At 41.7% G+C, this 20,457-nt stretch overlaps 1 protein-coding gene across 2 annotated transcripts in view; it reads right to left on the reverse strand.

Annotated features, from left to right (window-relative positions):
* Positions 1 to 20,457, reverse strand: part of fcrl2.L (Fc receptor-like 2 L homeolog) — an 81,511-nt gene that overhangs the window by 14,354 nt on the left and 46,700 nt on the right. For both annotated transcript variants that reach the window (XM_041573697.1, XM_041573696.1), the window contains 3 exons: positions 10,499 to 10,519; positions 9,760 to 10,020; positions 7,846 to 8,115 (listed from right to left, as the gene is read on the reverse strand). In XM_041573697.1, coding sequence (XP_041429631.1) covers positions 7,846 to 8,115; positions 9,760 to 10,020; positions 10,499 to 10,519 — 552 coding nt within the window. The remainder of the gene's footprint in view (positions 1 to 7,845; positions 8,116 to 9,759; positions 10,021 to 10,498; positions 10,520 to 20,457) is intronic.

Here is a 20,457-nt window from a genome sequence, read left to right on the forward strand (position 1 = left end):
TTATCGTCTCTAGAAAAACCACTTGAGTTACTTTTTTTCAAGCAGCATTCATATATTTTACGTAATCCGTATCCACCGCTGTAGTAGTGTATACGTTGACCTTGTAGCATTATTTGCACACTGTTTTCTTCAACCCGCCATCTAGCTGTGTGACCTTGTTCACATTCTGTCTAAATATCCATAATATTACCGTCTCCAGAAAAAACACCGGAGTGACTTTTTTCAAGCAGCCATAATATATTTTACGTAATCCGTATCCACCGCTGTAGTAGTGTATACGTTGACCTTGTAGGCATTATTTGCACACTGTTTTCTTCAACCCGCCATCTAGCTGTGTGAGCTTGTTCACATTTTGTCTAAATATTGATAATATTATCGTCTCTAGAAAAACCACTTGAGTTACTTTTTTTCAAGCAGCATTCATATATTTTACGTAATCCGTATCCACCGCTGTAGTAGTGTATACGTTGACCTTGTAGGCATTATTTGCACAGTGTTTTCTTCAACCCGCCATCTAGCTGTGTGACCTTGTTCACATTCTGTCTAAATATCCATAATATTACCGTCTCCAGAAAAAACACCGGAGTGACTTTTTTCAAGCAGCCATAATATATTTTACGTAATCCGTATCCACCGCTGTAGTAGTGTATACGTTGACCTTGTAGGCATTATTTGCACACTGTTTTCTTCAACCCGCCATCTAGCTGTGTGAGCTTGTTCACATTTTGTCTAAATATTGATAATATTATCGTCTCTAGAAAAACCACTTGAGTTACTTTTTTTCAAGCAGCATTCATATATTTTACGTAATCCGTATCCACCGCTGTAGTAGTGTATACGTTGACCTTGTAGGCATTATTTGCACAGTGTTTTCTTCAACCCGCCATCTAGCTGTGTGACCTTGTTCACATTCTGTCTAAATATCCATAATATTACCGTCTCCAGAAAAAACACCGGAGTGACTTTTTTCAAGCAGCCATAATATATTTTACGTAATCCGTATCCACCGCTGTAGTAGTGTATACGTTGACCTTGTAGGCATTATTTGCACACTGTTTTCTTCAACCCGCCATCTAGCTGTGTGAGCTTGTTCACATTTTGTCTAAATATTGATAATATTATCGTCTCTAGAAAAACCACTTGAGTTACTTTTTTTCAAGCAGCATTCATATATTTTACGTAATCCGTATCCACCGCTGTAGTAGTGTATACGTTGACCTTGTAGGCATTATTTGCACAGTGTTTTCTTCAACCCGCCATCTAGCTGTGTGACCTTGTTCACATTCTGTCTAAATATCCATAATATTACCGTCTCTAGAAAAACCACTTGAGTTACTTTTTTTCAAGCAGCATTCATATATTTTACGTAATCCGTATCCACCGCTGTAGTAGTGTATACGTTGACCTTGTAGGCATTATTTGCACACTGTTTTCTTCAACCCGCCATCTAGCTGTGTGAGCTTGTTCACATTTTGTCTAAATATTGATAATATTATCGTCTCTAGAAAAACCACTTGAGTTACTTTTTTTCAAGCAGCATTCATATATTTTACGTAATCCGTATCCACCGCTGTAGTAGTGTATACGTTGACCTTGTAGGCATTATTTGCACACTGTTTTCTTCAACCCGCCATCTAGCTGTGTGACCTTGTTCACATTCTGTCTAAATATCCATAATATTACCGTCTCCAGAAAAAACACCGGAGTGACTTTTTTCAAGCAGCCATAATATATTTTACGTAATCCGTATCCACCGCTGTAGTAGTGTATACGTTGACCTTGTAGGCATTATTTGCACACTGTTTTCTTCAACCCGCCATCTAGCTGTGTGAGCTTGTTCACATTTTGTCTAAATATTGATAATATTATCGTCTCTAGAAAAACCACTTGAGTTACTTTTTTTCAAGCAGCATTCATATATTTTATATATATATGTATCCACCGCTGTAGTAGTGTATACGTTGACCTTGTAGGCATTATTTGCACACTGTTTTCTTCAACCCGCCATCTAGCTGTGTGACCTTGTTCACATTCTGTCTAAATATCCATAATATTACCGTCTCCAGAAAAAACACCGGAGTGACTTTTTTCAAGCAGCCATAATATATTTTACGTAATCCGTATCCACCGCTGTAGTAGTGTATACGTTGACCTTGTAGGCATTATTTGCACACTGTTTTCTTCAACCCGCCATCTAGCTGTGTGACCTTGTTCACATTCTGTCTAAATATCCATAATATTACCGTCTCCAGAAAAAACACCGGAGTGACTTTTTTCAAGCAGCCATAATATATTTTACGTAATCCGTATCCACCGCTGTAGTAGTGTATACGTTGACCTTGTAGGCATTATTTGCACACTGTTTTCTTCAACCCGCCATCTAGCTGTGTGAGCTTGTTCACATTTTGTCTAAATATTGATAATATTATCGTCTCTAGAAAAACCACTTGAGTTACTTTTTTTCAAGCAGCATTCATATATTTTACGTAATCCGTATCCACCGCTGTAGTAGTGTATACGTTGACCTTGTAGGCATTATTTGCACAGTGTTTTCTTCAACCCGCCATCTAGCTGTGTGTATTATCGTTTCCAGAAAAACCAACTGAGTTTTTGTTGTTGTTGTTGTTTTTTTAAAAATAATGCCAGGCAAAGGCAGGCCGCCACGCAGAGGCCGTGCTAGGGGCCGTGCTGCTATGCAATCCTGTGGCCCTAGCAAATTGCCCAGTTTTAAAAAGCCAATGACCCTGAACTCCCAAAATGCTGAAGAGGTAGTTGACTGGCTTACACAGCACACCCCATCCTCTACCGTTTCTAACTTTACCACAACATCCTCCTCATCCTCCACTGCTATGGCCACCCCACGTAACACTTCCTCCACCACCGGTGCCCCTTCTTCACTGGGGTCAGAGGAGTTATTTTCCCATGAGTTTCTTGAACTGAGTAATGCGCAACCATTATTGCCAGAAGAAGATGAAGGAGATGAGGACCTTACACCAGATTTAATTCTGGCAGAGAACACGATAGAGATGGACATAATGAGTGATGAGGAGGAGGTCCCCGCTGCTGCTTCCTTCTGTGATGTGTCAGAAGAAATTGATGCATCTGAGGAGAATGATGATGAGGAGATTGATGTTTTGTGGGTGCCTAGTAGAAGAGAGCAAGAGGAGGGTAGTTCAGATGGAGAGACGGAGAGTCAGAGAGGCAGTAGGAGAATAAGACTTAGAAGAAGCAGGGAGGACAGCCCGCAGGGATCAGTAGGGCAACAACATGTATCGGCACCTGTGTTCAGCCGGCCAACGCACCCGCCATTGCCGCCAATGCCGCCAACTTCTACTGTTACCGCCAGATCGCACACTTCCAAAAAGTCAGCAGTGTGGGATTTTTTAATGTGTGTACCTCTGACAAAAGCATTGTAATTTGCAATGAGTGCAGTCAGAAACTGAGCCTTGGTAAGCCCAACAGCCACATAGGTACAACTTCTATGCGAAGGCACATGAGCGGCAAGCACAAAGCACTTTGGGAGCAACACCTCAAAGGCAACAGGCAAACTAAAAGCCACACTCCTTCTGGTCCAGCATCTTACTGCTCTACCTCTGCTCTCCTTGACCCGTCTGAACCACCCTCCACTCCGCCTTCCACCTTGACCACCTGTTCCCATTCCCAGTCATCTGCCACCAGCCAAGTTTCTGTGAAGGCCATGTTTGAGCGTAAGAAGCCAATGTCTGACTGTCACCCCCTTGCCCGGCGTCTGACAGCTGGCTTGTCTGCACTCTTAGCCCGCCAGCTTTTACCATACCAGCTGGTGGACTCTGAGGCCTTCCGCAAATTTGTAGCAATTGGGACACCGCAGTGGAAGGTACCCAGCCGCAATTTTTTTGCTAAAAAGGGAATACCACACCTGTACCAACATGTGCAGAGCCAAGTTACCGCATCTCTGTCACTTAGTGTTGGGCCAAAGGTCCATATGACTACTGACGCATGGTCCTCCAAGCATGGTCAGGGCAGGTATGTCACCTACACTGCCCACTGGGTGAACTTGGTAATGGCTGGGAAGCAGGGAATGGGTAGCTCAACAACAACAGTGGAGTTGGTGTCACCGCCACGGATTGCACGCGGTTCTGCCACCACCTCTACTCCTCCATCGCTCTCTACCTCGTCTTCTTCTTCTTCTTACTCTGCTGCTGGGTCCTCCTTCTCCTCCTCCACACCTGTGCACCCCCAGCTCCCCCTAGGCTATTCGACGTGCCAGGTACGCCGTTGTCACGCTGTCTTGGGGATGACGTGCCTGGAAAGCAAAACCATACCGGATCTGTACTCCTGTCATCTCTGCAGTCACAGGCCGATCGGTGGCTGACCCCACACCAACTGCAGATCGGAAAAGTGGTGTGTGACAATGGAAGCAATCTGTTGGCAGCGTTGAGACTAGGCAATTTAACACATGTGCCCTGCATGGCACATGTGTTAAATTTAATAGTCCAACGTTTTGTCTCCAAGTACCCAGGATTCCAGGACGTTCTCACCCAGTCCAGAAAGGTGTCGGCCCATTTCAGACGTTCCTACACAGCCATGGCACGCCTTGCTGACATTCAGCAGCGCTACAACATGCCAGTCAGGCGTTTGATTTCTGACAGCCAGACTCGCTGGAATTCAACGCTCCTTATGTTGGAACGTCTGCTGCAACAACAAAGGGCCGTCAACGAGTACCTTTTTGAACTGGGTGGTAGGACTGGATCTGCACAGCTGGGGATTTTTTTCCCCCGTTACTGGGTGCTTATGCGCGATGCCTGCAGGCTCATGCGACCTTTTGAAGAGGTGACAAATATGGTCAGTCGCACCGAAGGCACCATCAGCGACCTAATACCCTTCGCTTTATTCCTGGAGCGTGCCGTGCGACGAGTGACAGATGAGGCTGTAGACCAGCGTGACGAGGAGCTGGAAGCGCACGATTTCTGGTCGGAATCACCAGAACGAACCCAGGCACCTGCTGCAACGCAGGGAGAGGTGCCAGAAGTGGAGTCAGAGGAGGAAGGTGGCTTTGTGGAGGAGGAGGAGGAGGACCAACAGGAGCAGGCTTCCCAGGGGGCTAGTGGTGACCTTTTGGGGACCCCTGGTCTTGTACGTGGCTGGGGGGAGGAGACGGTGGATGATGCAGTCCTTGATAATGAGGAAGCGGAGATGGATAGCTCTGCATCCAACCTTGTGAGAATGGGGTCTTTCATGCTGTCATGCCTGTTGAAGGACCCCCGTATCAAGAGGCTTAAGGAGAAGGACCTGTACTGGGTCGCAACGCTACTAGACCCTCGGTACAAGCATAAAGTGTCAGAAATGTTACCAACATACCACAAGTCCGAAAAGATGCGGCATTTACAAACCAGCCTGCAAAACATGTTGTACAATGCTTTTAAGGGTGATGTCACTTCAGGAACTCATCAACATTCCAGGGGCAGAGGTGCCAGTAATCCTGCCACGAGCACACCTGCAAGGACAAAGCCCTTTGGCCAGTCTGTAACGTCAGACATGCAAATGTTTTTCTGTCCAAGGCAGCGCCACAACCCTTCTGGATCCACCCTCAAAGAACGCCTCGACCGGCAGGTAGCGGACTACCTGGCATTAACTGCAGATATCGACACTCTGAGGAGCGATGAACCCCTGGACTACTGGGTGCGCAGGCTTGATCTGTGGCCAGAGCTGTCACAATTTGCCATGAACCTCTTGTCTTGCCCAGCCTCAAGTGTGCTCTCAGAAAGGACCTTCAGTGCAGCAGGAGGGATTGTAACTGAGAAGAGAACTCGCCTAGGTCACAAAAGTGTCGATTACCTGACCTTTATTAAAATGAATGAGGGGTGGATCTCGGAGGGTTACTGCACGCCGGAAGACTTGTTCTGACTTCTATGCAGCTGTCCTTCTCTTCAAGCCTCATGACTCCACACACAGCTGTCCTTTAGCGTCCTCCTCCTCCCTCCGCCACCGTTACAAACTAGGGTGCAAACCCTACTGGTTTAATTTTTTCTGGCCTCTGTGCTTCAGTGGCTGCAACCAAAAAAACTGGGCAAACAATGTCTACAAGGTCAACGTATGGCAAAAAATGACTATTTTCAGCATTTATATGGCATATTTTTTCTGGCAACTGTGCTTCAGTGGCTGCGTCCAAAAAAATGCATATTTTCTGCATTTATATGGCATAATTTTTCTGGCCTCTGTGCTTCAGTGGCTGCAACCAAAAAAATGCATATTTTCAGCATTTATATGGCATAATTTTTCTGGCCTCTGTGCTTCAGTGGCTGCAACCAAAAAAATTTATATTTTCAGCATTTATATGGCATAATTTTTCTGGCCTCTGTGCTTCAGTGGCTGCAACCAAAAAAATGCATATTTTCAGCATTTATATGGCATAATTTTTCTGGCCTCTGTGCTTCAGTGGCTGCAACCAAAAAAATTTATATTTTCAGCATTTATATGGCATAATTTTTCTGGCCTCTGTGCTTCAGTGGCTGCAACCAAAAAAATGCATATTTTCAGCATTTATATGGCATAATTTTTCTGGCAACTGTGCTTCAGTGGCTGCGACCAAAAAAATGACTATTTTCAGCATTTATATGGCATATTTTTTCTGGCCTCTGTGCTTCAGTGGCTGCGGCCAAAAAAACTGGGCAAACAATGCCTACAAGGTCAACGACGTTGACCTTGTAGGCATTGTTTGCCCAGTTTTTTTGGCCGCAGCCACTGAAGCACAGAGGCCAGAAAAAATATGCCATATAAATGCTAAAAATAGTCATTTTTTGCCATACGTTGACTCAACGTATATGGCAAAAAATGACTATTTTCAGCATTTATATGGCATATTTTTTCTGGCAACTGTGCTTCAGTGGCTGCGACCAAAAAAACTGGGCAAACAATGCCTACAAGGTCAACGTATGGCAAAAAATGACTATTTTCAGCATTTATATGGCATATTTTTTCTGGCAACTGTGCTTCAGTGGCTGCAACCAAAAAAACTGGGCAAACAATGTCTACAAGGTCAACGTATGGCAGTTGTTTAAAGAGAACAGTAGATTACTAGCCAGCAAAGCTACCTAAGCTAAAATGTCCCTCAAATCCCTGCAGACTTCTGTCCCTCCAATACAGAGCAGTATCAAGCAGATTACTAGCCAGCAAACTTACTATCATCTGTCCCTGAAATCACTAACAGCTCTCCCCCTACACTATCTCTTCCAAGCACACACAGGCAGATTTTTCAGATACATTTTTGCCCTTGATCCCCCTCTGGCATGCCACTGTCCAGGTCGTTGCACCCTTTAAACAACTTTAAAATCATTTTTCTGGCCAGAAATGTCTTTTCTAGATGTTAAAGTTCGCCTTCCCATTGAAGTCTATGGGGTTCGCGAACCGCTCGCGTTTTTGCGCAAGTTCGCGAATATGTTCGCGAACTTTTTTTCCGACGTTCGCTACATCCCTAATTCTCAGCAGCTTATTCTGATTCTATAAAGGATGTCACAGTGAACCATATTATGAAAGGCCAAGGAACGCAACTCCTGTCCTGCAAATAAACTGGACAGGTGTCCAGGAAAAAGGACCTTTCTGTCCATTGTCACGGCCATAATTTCTTATGTCTATGGACCTGCTCTGATCCATGGCATGATAGTAGAGAAGTCCATGAACCACATCTTCTCATTGAGTCATCAACGTTGGACTGTTGGGAACCTCACAGCTGGGCCCCCATTCTAGTCCCTCGTGGAGCCCCTTGATGACATCCCTTCATGTGCTGATATTTGATAATGTACCAAGCCAGGTATTGCTGAAACCATATCCTAAAAACAACTACTAATAAAAGAGATTTATATTTACCTGTGACTAAAAGATGTTCCTCAGCAGATGTGTAATTGATAGTGTAACCCACAGACTTATCATATATTTTTGTTCTACATTTGTATGAACCCGACATATGTGTCTGTGCTCTCCCAAGCACTAAATAGTCTGAGCCCAGAGACTGAATGATTGAATTGTTCTTGTAAAAAACTAATGTGTTTGTTTTTTTATATTCAGGACGAGTGTAACATCTGAGAGTCAGTTCCTCCCCCTCATGGACACCAGGGGGCGCCTGCAGGACGACTTTATCTGAAATAAAGGAAATGATGTTTCTATTAACACGCTTTTCATTTGAACAAACACTTAAAATCAGCAACAGAACAATATTATGCAGCTGCTTTAGATGGCCAGTATAGGTCTAAAGTGAAGGGACACTAAGCAGTAGGGAAGGGGGACATACAGAAAAACGTAATAGAAAAAAGTAATGAATGGCAATGAAGGTGTGAGTGTGTGGAAAATAAGAAATAAAATTAAAAAAATAAAATAAAAAGTAGTGTAGAAGTGATACCTATATTGGTGAACAATAAAATAAATAAATTGCAAGCTTTTGAAGCACCAAGGCCCCTTCGTCAGGCAAAATAGAAATGAAAGCTGAAAGGCACCGCATATATTCTGTTAGATCAGTGAAAGGGATTCATGGGCAATAAATTAGGAGGTTACAGATAGAGATCAAATGTAGAGATAATACAATGAATTGGGGTTGTAAATAGTCCAGGAGTCTGGATTCAGTCAGGTCACATAGTGTCACATGAAACCTGACCCTAAATGAAGGCCCTGTCTTAATGTGTTAAATAACTCCATACATTTGAATTCATAAATCTTCCTTTCCCGTTCAGTTTTAAAGTTGCTTTTTAGAATTAAGACCTTCGTGTCCTGAAGACTGTGATTTTGACTGCAGAAATGTTGCCCCACTGGTGTATCACATGATTTGCTGTTGATTTTATGTCTGTGATGGTTCATCCTTGTGCGCAATCTTTGTCCTGTTTCACCAATGTACCTGCCTCCTGTAGAGCACCCAGTACAGGTATAGGATCCCTTATCCAGAAACCCGATATCCAGAAAGCTCCGAATTACGGGATGGCTGTCTCAACAGCTGCTCAGAGCCCACTGAGCATGTGAGTGTCACAGACACTTTCCAAGATGGTGACCCCCTGTGACAAGTTTGAAGTCCTGGATCATTGCTGCTATTGACAAGCTCAAACTTTAGCCTCGTGCAATAAGTTCACTATATAAAATATGGCATTTTTAGCCACATTCATCTTTAGGGTTTAGTTCTCCTTTAACAAGAAGGCCAGACCATGGACATGAACTGCATGATTGTCATAGCTTAGTCTCAGATTACTATTGCTGTTCTGGCAAACTCCAGGCAAAAACAATAATACTAATAAGTCATACATTAAGGGGCAGATTTATTAAGGGTCGAATTAAAAATTCTGACTCAAATTTTAGATTTTTTTTGTGGTCAAAACTGTCAAATCCAACTAGGAAATTAGGGGAATTTCTTTTGGAGAAAAAACTCAAATCTTGTTTGATTGAATCAGGTCATTTAATTTAAATTTATCCAACTTTTAAAAATTAAAATGTTTTAAATAAATTTCGAATTTAAGGGAGTTTTAAAAAATTCCCATGAATTCGAATTGATAAATGTGCCTCTAGTAATAACATTATCTCTACATACATGAACAAACCTCAGTGCCAGCTATTGGCATGTGATTCAGCTGATAATGAGAGTGTAGGCGGGACTGGTACAGAACTGGCAGTTGTACAGGAGAAATAGACATACAATAAAGAGAAGGAAACTATACGGAAATAAATGAGGAATTAGGACATTTCTATAGAGCATCACATTTCTTATCATTTCTTGAGGTCTCAGAGCTGGGGTGGGTAACTCACCATCACTAACTGTCAGATTAATGGCAGCACTTCTCTCACTGGTCTGACACTGGTACCTCCCACTGTGTTCTCTCTGCTGGGCCCTCTGGATAATATAGTTCTGCTGTTCCTCTCCTGGTATTGGGTTATTGTCTCTGTACCAGGAATATTTCTCATTCCCTTGTGCAGGAGGGGCCCCGTTACAGGTCAGAGTTACATTATCACCAGCGAGTATTGGGGTCCAGTTTGGGGAGAAGGAAATCACCGGTCTGGCTGCAGCTCCTACACAATAACACAAACAGACAGAATAATCAACTCATCACATTATCCATCAGTTCTATAAAATAAAGAAATGAATACAAAACACCTATTAAAATGAGTTGGAATAAATATAAATACATTTAAATCTATCATCATACATAGAAATTCATTCAAATAAAAAGTATTTTCAGCATCCAAGAGGAATGTGACCATTTGTCAGTAAATACATTTGCTATATTTTTCCCTTGGCTGGTGCTACTTTTAGGAAAATAAAATTGATCGGCCGTGGATAAAACCAGTGCAGGTTTTGTAGTGTCTCCATCACATATATAGATCTGTCCCTCTATTTATACTTTATCCCTTAGATTTATAGTCAATAGAGAAAGTAACAGTAATGAATAAACAGGGTAATAATAAACCAGTAACCTTTGCTGCTTGAACTTCACTTGTATTAAAAAGAATGCAGACTGTACTGTATATGTTTATATCTTATACTCACCCATGTTCCCCATCAGCAGAGCTGCAAAACAAATATACATAATATATTATAATTAATAATTATACATTGGCCCTTTAAATTAACACTTGAATCCCTGTGCCCAGCTGCACTCACTAGTGCCCCCCCAGCTCTTTAGCAGTAAAGATCTGTGTCTGATTAGTAAATGGATGTTACACACAGCATAGAAACCAGTGTACTCTAGTCATTTAATAATCACCCCTGAAGCATCATAAGTAAACTGATGTTCTGCTAATATTTAGATGTTTTCCCACAAACTCCAAGACTGAATTCTCAGCAGCCCAGAGCTCACTGAGCATGTGCAGTGCCACTGACCCCCAAAAGATGCCTCACAAGATCAGAAGTATAAGGGCTCCTTTGGGCAACTCCAGGGTCAGACTGGGCTGCCAGAAAACCGGGTGAATACCTGGTGGGCTTCACCAACCGAGACCAGCACCTGCCTAGGTCCTGCGCTAACCCCTGATTGTGTCCCGCAAAGGTAACAGAGGGGGAATGGAGGGGGATAGTGTCTGGGGCTTCTAAGGGGGTGGTGACAGAGGTATTGGGGCCCAAGACGGGGTAGGGGGACCCTGGGGTGGAATCCTTGGTGGGCCTCCAGGTCAATGCCGGGCAACTGTGAAGGACTGGATTAGCATTAGTTCTGTTATGGGGCTGCTGAATCTCTGAGTTGGCACAGAAATGTCACTAGTATTTCTAGCTTTATTCTTGTGCATTAGTTCATGTTTAATCACCAATTAAAACAGTGCTGGAAAGTTACTCCTCTGATATATTTATCCCACAAAAGACAAATCATCAAATAAATGGATATAAGGGTAAAGAGTGAAGTTCTTGTACTTACAGAGCAGAATGACAGACAGAGGGACGGACATGATGGAGTCTCTGGTAGATAGAGAGTAAGTATAAAAGCAGAAACCACCGGCCAGAGGAAGTCTCTTCCTCTTCTAAATAAACTTTCTGATTCTCTATAATTTCACACATTTTCTGTGAAGGGGAAGTATCTGGTAGAATGTATATATATATATATTCTCACTGCACTGGTATGGACAGAAAACATTTGGAGGGGGGTGTATGAGTGAAGAAAGATTCAGATTATACATTAGGAGGGGATAATTGCTTTATGGACCTCCATCCATCCATCTCCTGAAACCTTACAACTGGGTAACACACCTGGGTGGGTATTTATGAAATAAAAGTGCAAATAAGCCCAAATTATTTAAAGACTATGGGGTTATTTATCAAATTCTGAAAAAAAAATCTCAAATAATTCAGATTTTTTTGACCAAAAAAAAATATGATTTTTTTAGAATTTATTATACCCCTAAGCTGAAAAAAGTCTGAATCTGAAAATCTGCCATCTCCAAGCTGTTGGGGTCCTGTAGAAGTCAATGGCAAAGGTCTCATTTCAATATCATGGTCTGCGCTGAGTTTTGGGCAAAAATCTGATTTTTTTTTTTGGATTTTGGCACCAAAAGTCCGATTTGGTGCAATCAGCAATTTGGAGTTGGTCGAACTTTTTTAATAAAATAATGAGTTAAATTCAGACTTTGATAATTAACCATATAATCCATATTGCAGGTGAGAGTTACAGATTCCTTTGTGAATACCGTGGTCCAATTTGGATCAAATCTCACAAAGGGTTTGCTGGAAGATCCTGAAACGGGACACAAAAAAGAATTCACTGAAACCCAAAGTATAATCCACCCATTTCCAATCAAGCTATAAGGTCCCCATACACTGGCCTGACCTTTACTTCATCCAACTGATTGTCCCATGGCTCTATGCATAATACAAATACCAAAGCAAATATCAATGAAACAGAACAAGGGTACCCTGGGCCTGTTTGATCCCTGCCCTCCTGTCCTACCTCTATCTCTCACCACCTACAGTGATATCTAAGGGTCTAACCTACTATTACCTTAATTAATTATTGACTTAAGGAGGTGGCAAGCACTGGCATCATTCACTCGTCTCATATCAGCCCAAGAGAACGTGGCCCATTGCTTTTCCCACTAAACTAGACTCCTGGAAAAAGTGCCTCAGAGGAGAACCTGCTCTAAATCCTTCTCGCCAGACGACTTATCTCCCGAATCTGCCCGTTAAGGCAATTAATTTAAAAGTATCTAAACTGTTTGAAAAAAATCCACTGCACCTCCTAGTTGTCCATTCGTAGTTCCCAATCCTAATTATAGACATTATTAATTTGCCAGGGGTTGTCGTTGTGCTGTGATCTCTCCATGCAGCTGTGTGTTTGCCATTCCATGTGTCTGTGGGAGGAAACAGAGTCGGGCCAAGGTAGTTTGGCACCCTAGGCAAGGACTTCAATCAGTGCCCCCCCCCCCAGTTCTGTAGGACCATTTACCACCTAATCACTTTTTTTTTAATAAAGAAACCTTACAACACATTAAGGAATTAAACTTTTCTTTTATATAAATATGTAATGTTAACAAACAAAAATAAAGTACACTAAAAAAATATCATAAAAACCAAACAGTAGGATAATTTTATCCTGTTAAACAAAGTGCAAATACTAGAATATCCACAACATTTTACTTTTAACACAACTGTGCCAGCCAGCAGCACCCAAAATATTGCCCCAATCTGTACCTGTGCCAGCCAGCAGCACCCAAAATATTGCCCCCCCCCCCGAAGTCTGTACCTATTCTGCCAAATAATGCATTGCCCCCCAGCCCCCCCCAAGTCTGTACCTGTTGTGCCAAACAGCTCCAACTCCAATACCAGCAGCAGCAGCAGATCAGTCACCAGGCACTGCAGGCAGCCACCCACAGTTTCAGGCAGGAGGAGTCAGAGCCTCAGAGGAGAGAGAAAAGAATGCCGCTCCCACACGACGCGCCAGGCTAGGTCACCTGATCACCACACAGGCGCACAGCTCCCTCCTGACGTCATTGCGCACGCCGGCGCGCCTCTCTTGCTGCAGGCGCATCATTGGTTGGATGTGCAATTGCGCATTACGTGCGCTGCTGGCCTGTGCTTCTAAAGAAGCCAGATCCCACGGATCCAGCCAGCAGGGCAAGTAAGAGACTGTCTGGGTCTCGGGGAGGGTGGAAAGCAGAGCGAAACTCTGCTGGGGGCCTGGGGCAGCGCATTGGGAAACACGGAGTTTAAAATTTAAAGAAATTAAAAAAAAATTTAAACAAAAAACAATTTTTTTTCTTTTCTAAATTGTGCCCCCCCTATGACTGCGCCCTAGGCGGGCGCCTACTCTGCCTACCCCTAGTTCTGGCCCTGGGAGGAAATGAAATCAGATGTTAGTTCCCATCCTAAGTTCCTTGATGGTTCCCTGAGCTCCACATCTGTTTCTCCACACTGAGGGGTATATTTTACAAAGAGTGAAGTTAGAGATCGCCACAGTCCTCTAGAGTGAAATTCCACCACTCTCCAATTTTAAAAGGTGGTTTCTGCTTTTATACTTACTCTCTATCTACCAGAGACTCCATCATGTCCGTCCCTCTGTCTGTCATTCTGCTCTGTAAGTACAAGAACTTCACTCTTTACCCTTATATCCATTTATTTGATGATTTGTCTTTTGTGGGATAAATATTTCAGAGGAGTAACTTTCCAGCACTGTTTTAATTGGTAATTTTACAGCCATTCATCTGACCCCAGACCCCAATAACACAAACCTGTCCCCTTTTGTGTGAGACCCACCCCTTCCATAACAGTCTGGCCCCCCTGAGTTGACTGCCCCCTATTGTCTCAGCCTACACTTATTTCTGAAATATTTTAATTGCTTTGTGACAATTGTTAGAAATCTTATTATAACTAGGTTCTCCTCATGCAGGTGCCCCCTAACAGCTAAATAACCATTTGCACCCCAAATACTAAACTTGGTCCTTGGTTCTGCAGGGATGGGGGGGTTATATCTAAACCTATATAACAATACAGTTTTCCTCTCTAAAATATGTTTTGGGGATGTGTATTAATTAATTGCAAAGTTTATTTATCTTGTGCCTTTTTTTAAATAATCCACATATTGTGATAAGTCCTGAGAGCTCAGCATGGATCTGAATATGTGTTTTGGCAAAGACTAAAAAAACAACAGCAATTGGTTAACTCTGGGAATTGTCCCTCAACCTGAGAGTAAAACCCATAGATTATACTGGTGGCACTTTATTCTATGGAGTAACCTCAAGAACTCATAGACTGGGAGCCAATATATCTCTATGACCTACTCACCCAGATCATGAGTTGGGTAATTACCCCCCCCCCCCATTTGCTTTCCTCTAAATGACTAAGAAGTTAGACAGTTTTTACTTATTTCAACCTCAACTACTATGTAAATAAGGATGGAATTCCATCGAAGCCTGAAGACTTTGTCGGCTCAATATTTATTTACTTAGATTATGTAAGAATAACTGTCAGTCACATCCATATTATTCGCTTCTTGTATTATATACTTTTATTTTGCAGATCTGCTAATGCACTGCATTTTTTTTCCACCAATTATTATATGTTAAAGAAAAACTGAGCTTAAAGGGGTTGTTTGTCTTTGAGTTAACTTTTAGTAGGATTTGGAGAGTGATATTTTGAGACAACTTGCCATTGGTTTTCATCTTTTATTATTTGTGGTTTTTGAGTTATTTAGCTTTTTATTCAGCAGCTCACCAGTTGACAATTTCAGCCATCTGGTTGCTAGGGTCCAAATGCCCCTAGCAACCATGAATTGCTTTGAATAAGAGACTGGAATATGAATAGGAGAGGCCTCAATAGAACGATGAGTTATACAATTAGCACAGGAGCAGAGACCGGCTGGGCTGCGGGCACAGGAGCAGAGACCGGCTGGGCTGCGGGCACAGGAGCAGAGACCGGCTGGGAAGCCATCACTGGAGCACGGACTGGCTGGGAAGCCATCACTGGAGCACGGACTGGCTGGGAAGCCATCACTGGAGCACGGACTGGCTGGGAAGCCATCACTGGAGCACGGACTGGCTGGGAAGCCATCACTGGAGCACGGACTGGCTGGGAAGCCGTAAGCAGTGGTTGCTTCAGGATAGGTCCCTCTTGAGCTGTGGGCAGCCGTTGCTGCAGGATAGGCCCCTCTGGAGCGGACACAGGAACTGAAGTAGACTGTAAGCATGGAGCAGATACAGGTACTGAAGCAGACTGCAAGCATGGAGCAGATACAGGTACTGAAGCAGACTGCAAGCATGGAGCAGACATAGGAACTGAAGCAGAGTTTTGCTGAACTGCATCTAGCTTGTCAAAAAGAAAATGCAGACTTTGAATAATATAGTCCTGCTTCCTCTCACGTACCTCTAGGCGAAGAAGGAGGGTAGAGATTTGCATCTCAGTGGTCAGCGGAGCGGTGGTATCCTGACCTTTGGCCTCACCTTCCCCATCCCAAGGGAGCTGCAGTTCAACAACGGGACTTGAAGGCATGGAGGGCTTACCCAAAGGCTTCCTGCAGTTTGGCTGAGTCATTCTGTAACGTTCACAGCGGCAAACCGCTGCAACAGGAGTTAAATTCACACTTGGTAGTGCGTGTGGTGGAAGCCCAGGGAAAAAGCCACAAATACTTGAAGCAGGCATGGTGAAATATACAGGGTTTAATGAAACTGAAGCAAAACAGGAACAGGTCAAAAATAAAGTCTTTACCAGGCAGGCAATGAAAAGCTGGAACAAAAACACAGGTACGAGATTCAGGACTTGGAACTTGGAATATCCAGGAACAGATTCAGGAAAACCAAACAGATTCAGATTCAAGGTTTTCAAGGTTTAGGTCAGGAACAGACAGAATACATTCAATGACTCAGCCCTGGTTTATAAAGAGCAACTGATTAGAAAACACAAAACACATGAGAGTAACAAGAAGGGAGGAGACCAGAGAGTAGACAAACTGGAAACATAACAAGATACAGGATCACTATAACAGGATCAGGACCAACCCCAAGAGTCTCCAGTGGCTCACTTGGTAAGTGCACCGACTGTGCACCTAAAGTCCAGCAACCCCAGTCCCAAGTGTTCAAATACCAGATGGTACTGGCATAGTACCGAGAGACTGGTGAATTGCTAATGTGGTGCCTCTATTCAAAAAAGGATCCCGTTCTCAGCCTCAAAACTATAGGCCAGTTAGTCTGACATCAGTGATAGGAAGGGTTAATAAAGGATAAGATACTGCACTTCATAGCAAATCATAATACTATGAGTTTGTGCCAACATGGTTTTATGCGTAATAGATCTTGCCAGACTAACTTAATTTCTTTTTATGAGAAGGTAAGTAGAGACCTCGATTCTGGGATGGCAGTGGATGTGATTTACTTAGACTCTTTGCTAAAGCATTTGATACAGTGCCACACAAAAGGTTACTGGTTAAATTAAGGAATGTTGGCCTGGAACATAGTATTTGTACCTGGATAGAGAACTGGCTAAAAGATAAACTACAAAGAGTGGTGGTAAATGGAACATTTTCTAATTGGACCAGTGTTGTTAGTGGAGTACCGCAGGGCTCTGTACTAGGTCCCTTGTTTTTCAACTTGTTTATTAATGACCTGGAGATGGCCATTGAAAGTACTGTTTCTTTGCACAGTGATTTGTCTAAACTGAAAAACTGGGCAGCAAACTGGAAAATGAGGTTCAATGTTGATAAATGCAGGTTATGCACTTTGGCAAAAATAATATAAATGCAAGTTATACACTAAATGGCAGTGTGTTGGGAGTTTCCTTAAATGAAAAGGATCTAGGGGTCTTTGTAGATAACACGTTGTCTAATTCTGGGCAGTGTCATTCTGTGGCTACTAAAGCAAATAAAGTTCTGTCTTGTATAAAAAAGGGCATTAACTCAAGGGATGAAAACATAATTATGTCTCTTTATAGGTCCCTGGTGAGGCCTCATCTGGAGTATGGGGGCAGTTTTGGACTCCAGTCCTTAAGAGGGATATAAATGAGCTGGAGAGAGTGCAGAGACTAAGTGCAACTAAACTGGTTAGAGGGAGGGAAGAGTTAAATTATGAGGGGAGACTGACAAGGTTGGAGTTGTTTTCTCTGGGGGAAAAAAGGCGCTTGTGAGGGGACATGATTAGACTTTACAAGTACATTAGAGGACATTATAGACAAATAGCAGGGGACCTTTTTACCCATAAAGAGTATCACGTACCAGAGGCCTCCCCTTCAGACTAGAAGAAAAGAACTTTCATTTAAAGGAACAGAGTAGGGGGTTCATCACAGTGAGGACAGTGAGGTTGGGGAATGCACTGCCGGGTGATGATTCAGTTAATGACTATAAGAGGGACTTGGATGATTTTTTGGACAGACATAATACAAAGGCTATTGTGATACTAAACTCTATAGTTAGTATAGATATGGGTATATAGAATTTAATTAAAAGTAGGGAGGGGTGTGTGTATGGGGCTGGGTTTTCATTTGGAGGGGTTGAACTTGATGGACTTTTTTCAACCCAATTTAACTATGTAACTATGTAACTATCCAGAAAACTCCAAAATACAGAAAGGCCGTCTCCCACAGACTCCATTTTATCCAAATAATCCAAATTTGTAAAACTGATTTCCTTTTTCCGTGTAATAATAAAACAGTAGCTTGTACTTGATCCCAACTAAGATATAATTAATCCTTATTGGAAGCTGAACCAGCCTATTGGGTTTATTTAATATTTAAATGATTTTCTAGCAGACTAAGGGGGTTATTTATCAAAATCCGAATTTATCTCATTATTTTCTGAAATGTACTCTGACCAAATCGACACTGGTTATTTCCCCTTATTTATCAATACAAGTTTTTTCTTCACTGAAAATCCACTTTTATAGTCATAAAAATCGAATTTTTCTAGTTTTTGGCATTCAGACTTTAACAAAAAACCCTTTGATGTATGAAGATCTAAATTACTGAAAGATCCGTTATCCAGAAAACCCCAGGTCCTGGATAACAGGTCCCATATCTGTACTATAAATAGTATGTATGTTTTAAAGGGGTAGCTCACTATGTTTTATCTTTTTTAATTTTTTAATTATTTGTCTTCTTCTTCTTCCATTTTCTTTACTCTATTCTTCCCTTTTTTCGAGGATTTTTGTTTGAGAAAACAGAGTATGAATTCAACAATTCAACAAGAGAAAGCAGTCAGTAATGGATCAGTTTAATCAGATCAGATATAATATAATCAGAGATAATATCTCGTATAGCTAAATCTGAAAACAACTGGACATAATAACAAGAGATAATGATGATTCTGATAAATGATAAACATTCCCATTCATTCCTTATGGTGGGAGAGATGATTATCCATTTCTATGTTCCATTTCCATTCCCTCCATCTCTGCACATTCTATAGATCTGACTGTCTTTATATGGTGGAAGATCAGACACACAGTCCATATGAATATAATACAGGACAATATCAGTCTGGTTACATTCAGCAGAGGTAGGTACTTGTGTTGGTCTGGGAACAAACATATGAAATAACACAATGAGAAAAGTCTTTTGTGTGTTTAAAAATGGCAAAATGCAATATAGAAAGGCCGTCTCCCATAGACTCCATTTTATCAAAATAATTAAAAATCTTAAAAATAAAGAAAGGCCATCTCCCACAGACTCCAAGTTTTTAAGAATGATTTCTTTTTTCTCTATAATAATAAAACAGTAGCTTGTACTTGATCCCAACTAAGATATAATTAATCCTTATTGGAAGCAAAACCAGCCTATTGGGTTTATTTTATATTTACTTGATTTTCTAGTAGACTTAAGGTATGAAGATCCAAATTACAGAAAGATCCGTTATCCAGAAAACTCCCAAGTCCCAAGCATTCTGGATAGCAGGTCTTATACCTGTTCTTAAAACATAGAGATATCCCCTCTTTATCAGAATGTGTTTTAAATTAGCTACAAGATGTATAAAGCTTAAAACAAGTACTGGACGATTACACCATGTGCTCAGATAAAAAAAATAAAACTATTGTAATATATTTCAGGTCAAAAAAAATACTTCAAAAACCTATGTATTGTTTGTAAAGTGCTAGTGCAAAAATTGCAATGACGATACTCTCCTTTGCTTTAAAGTTACAAAGTGCTCTGTTTAAAGTGCTAAATTAATAAATACATCAGAATTAATTATAAACTTTCCAATCACTGGTAATTAATTCCCACAGTTGTATATAACTTTTAAATGATGCTGGGTTGGATTAAATATCCTGTTAATAAATTATAAAGTGGATACGTGCCAATTTAACAGTTCATCCAGTATAATTAAAGGGATACTGTCATGGGAAAAAATGTTTTTTTCAAAATGAATCAGTTAATAGTGCTGCTCCAGCAGAATTCTGCACTGAAATCCATTTCTCCAAACAGATTTTTTTATATTCAATTTAGAAATCTGAGATGGGGCTAGACATTTTGTCAATTTCCCAGCTGCCCTGGTCATGTGACTTGTGCCTGCACTTTAGGAGAGAAATGCTTTCTGGCAGGCTGCTGTTTTTCCTTCTCAATGTAACTGAATGCGTCTCAGTGGGACATGGGTTTTTACTATTGAGTGTTGTTCTTAGATCTACCAGGCAGCTGTTATCTTGTGTTAGGGAGCTGTTATCTGGTTACCTTCCCATTGTTCTTTTGTTTGGCTGCTGGGGGGAAAGGGAGGGGGTGATATCACTCCAACTTGCAGTACAGCAGTAAAGAGTGATTGAAGTTTATCAGAGCACAAGTCACATGACTGGGGGCAGCTGGGAAATTGACAATATGTCTAGCCCCATGTCAGATTTCAAAATTGAATATTAAAAAATCTGTTTGCTCTTTTGTGAAATGGATTTCAGTGCAGAATTCTGCTGGAGCAGCACTATTAACTGATTCATTTTGAAAAAAACATTTTTTCCCATGACAGTATCCCTTTAATGTAATTTTTCAGATTTCATAGATGAGTAAGAAAAGGAATTGTAAGGAGGTGGAGAAGTCCCGTTATTACTATCTTAATTTTCTTCAGGACC

This window comes from Xenopus laevis, chromosome 8L (genome assembly GCF_017654675.1).
Source record: "Xenopus laevis strain J_2021 chromosome 8L, Xenopus_laevis_v10.1, whole genome shotgun sequence".
Taxonomy (NCBI): Eukaryota; Metazoa; Chordata; class Amphibia; order Anura; family Pipidae; genus Xenopus; species Xenopus laevis.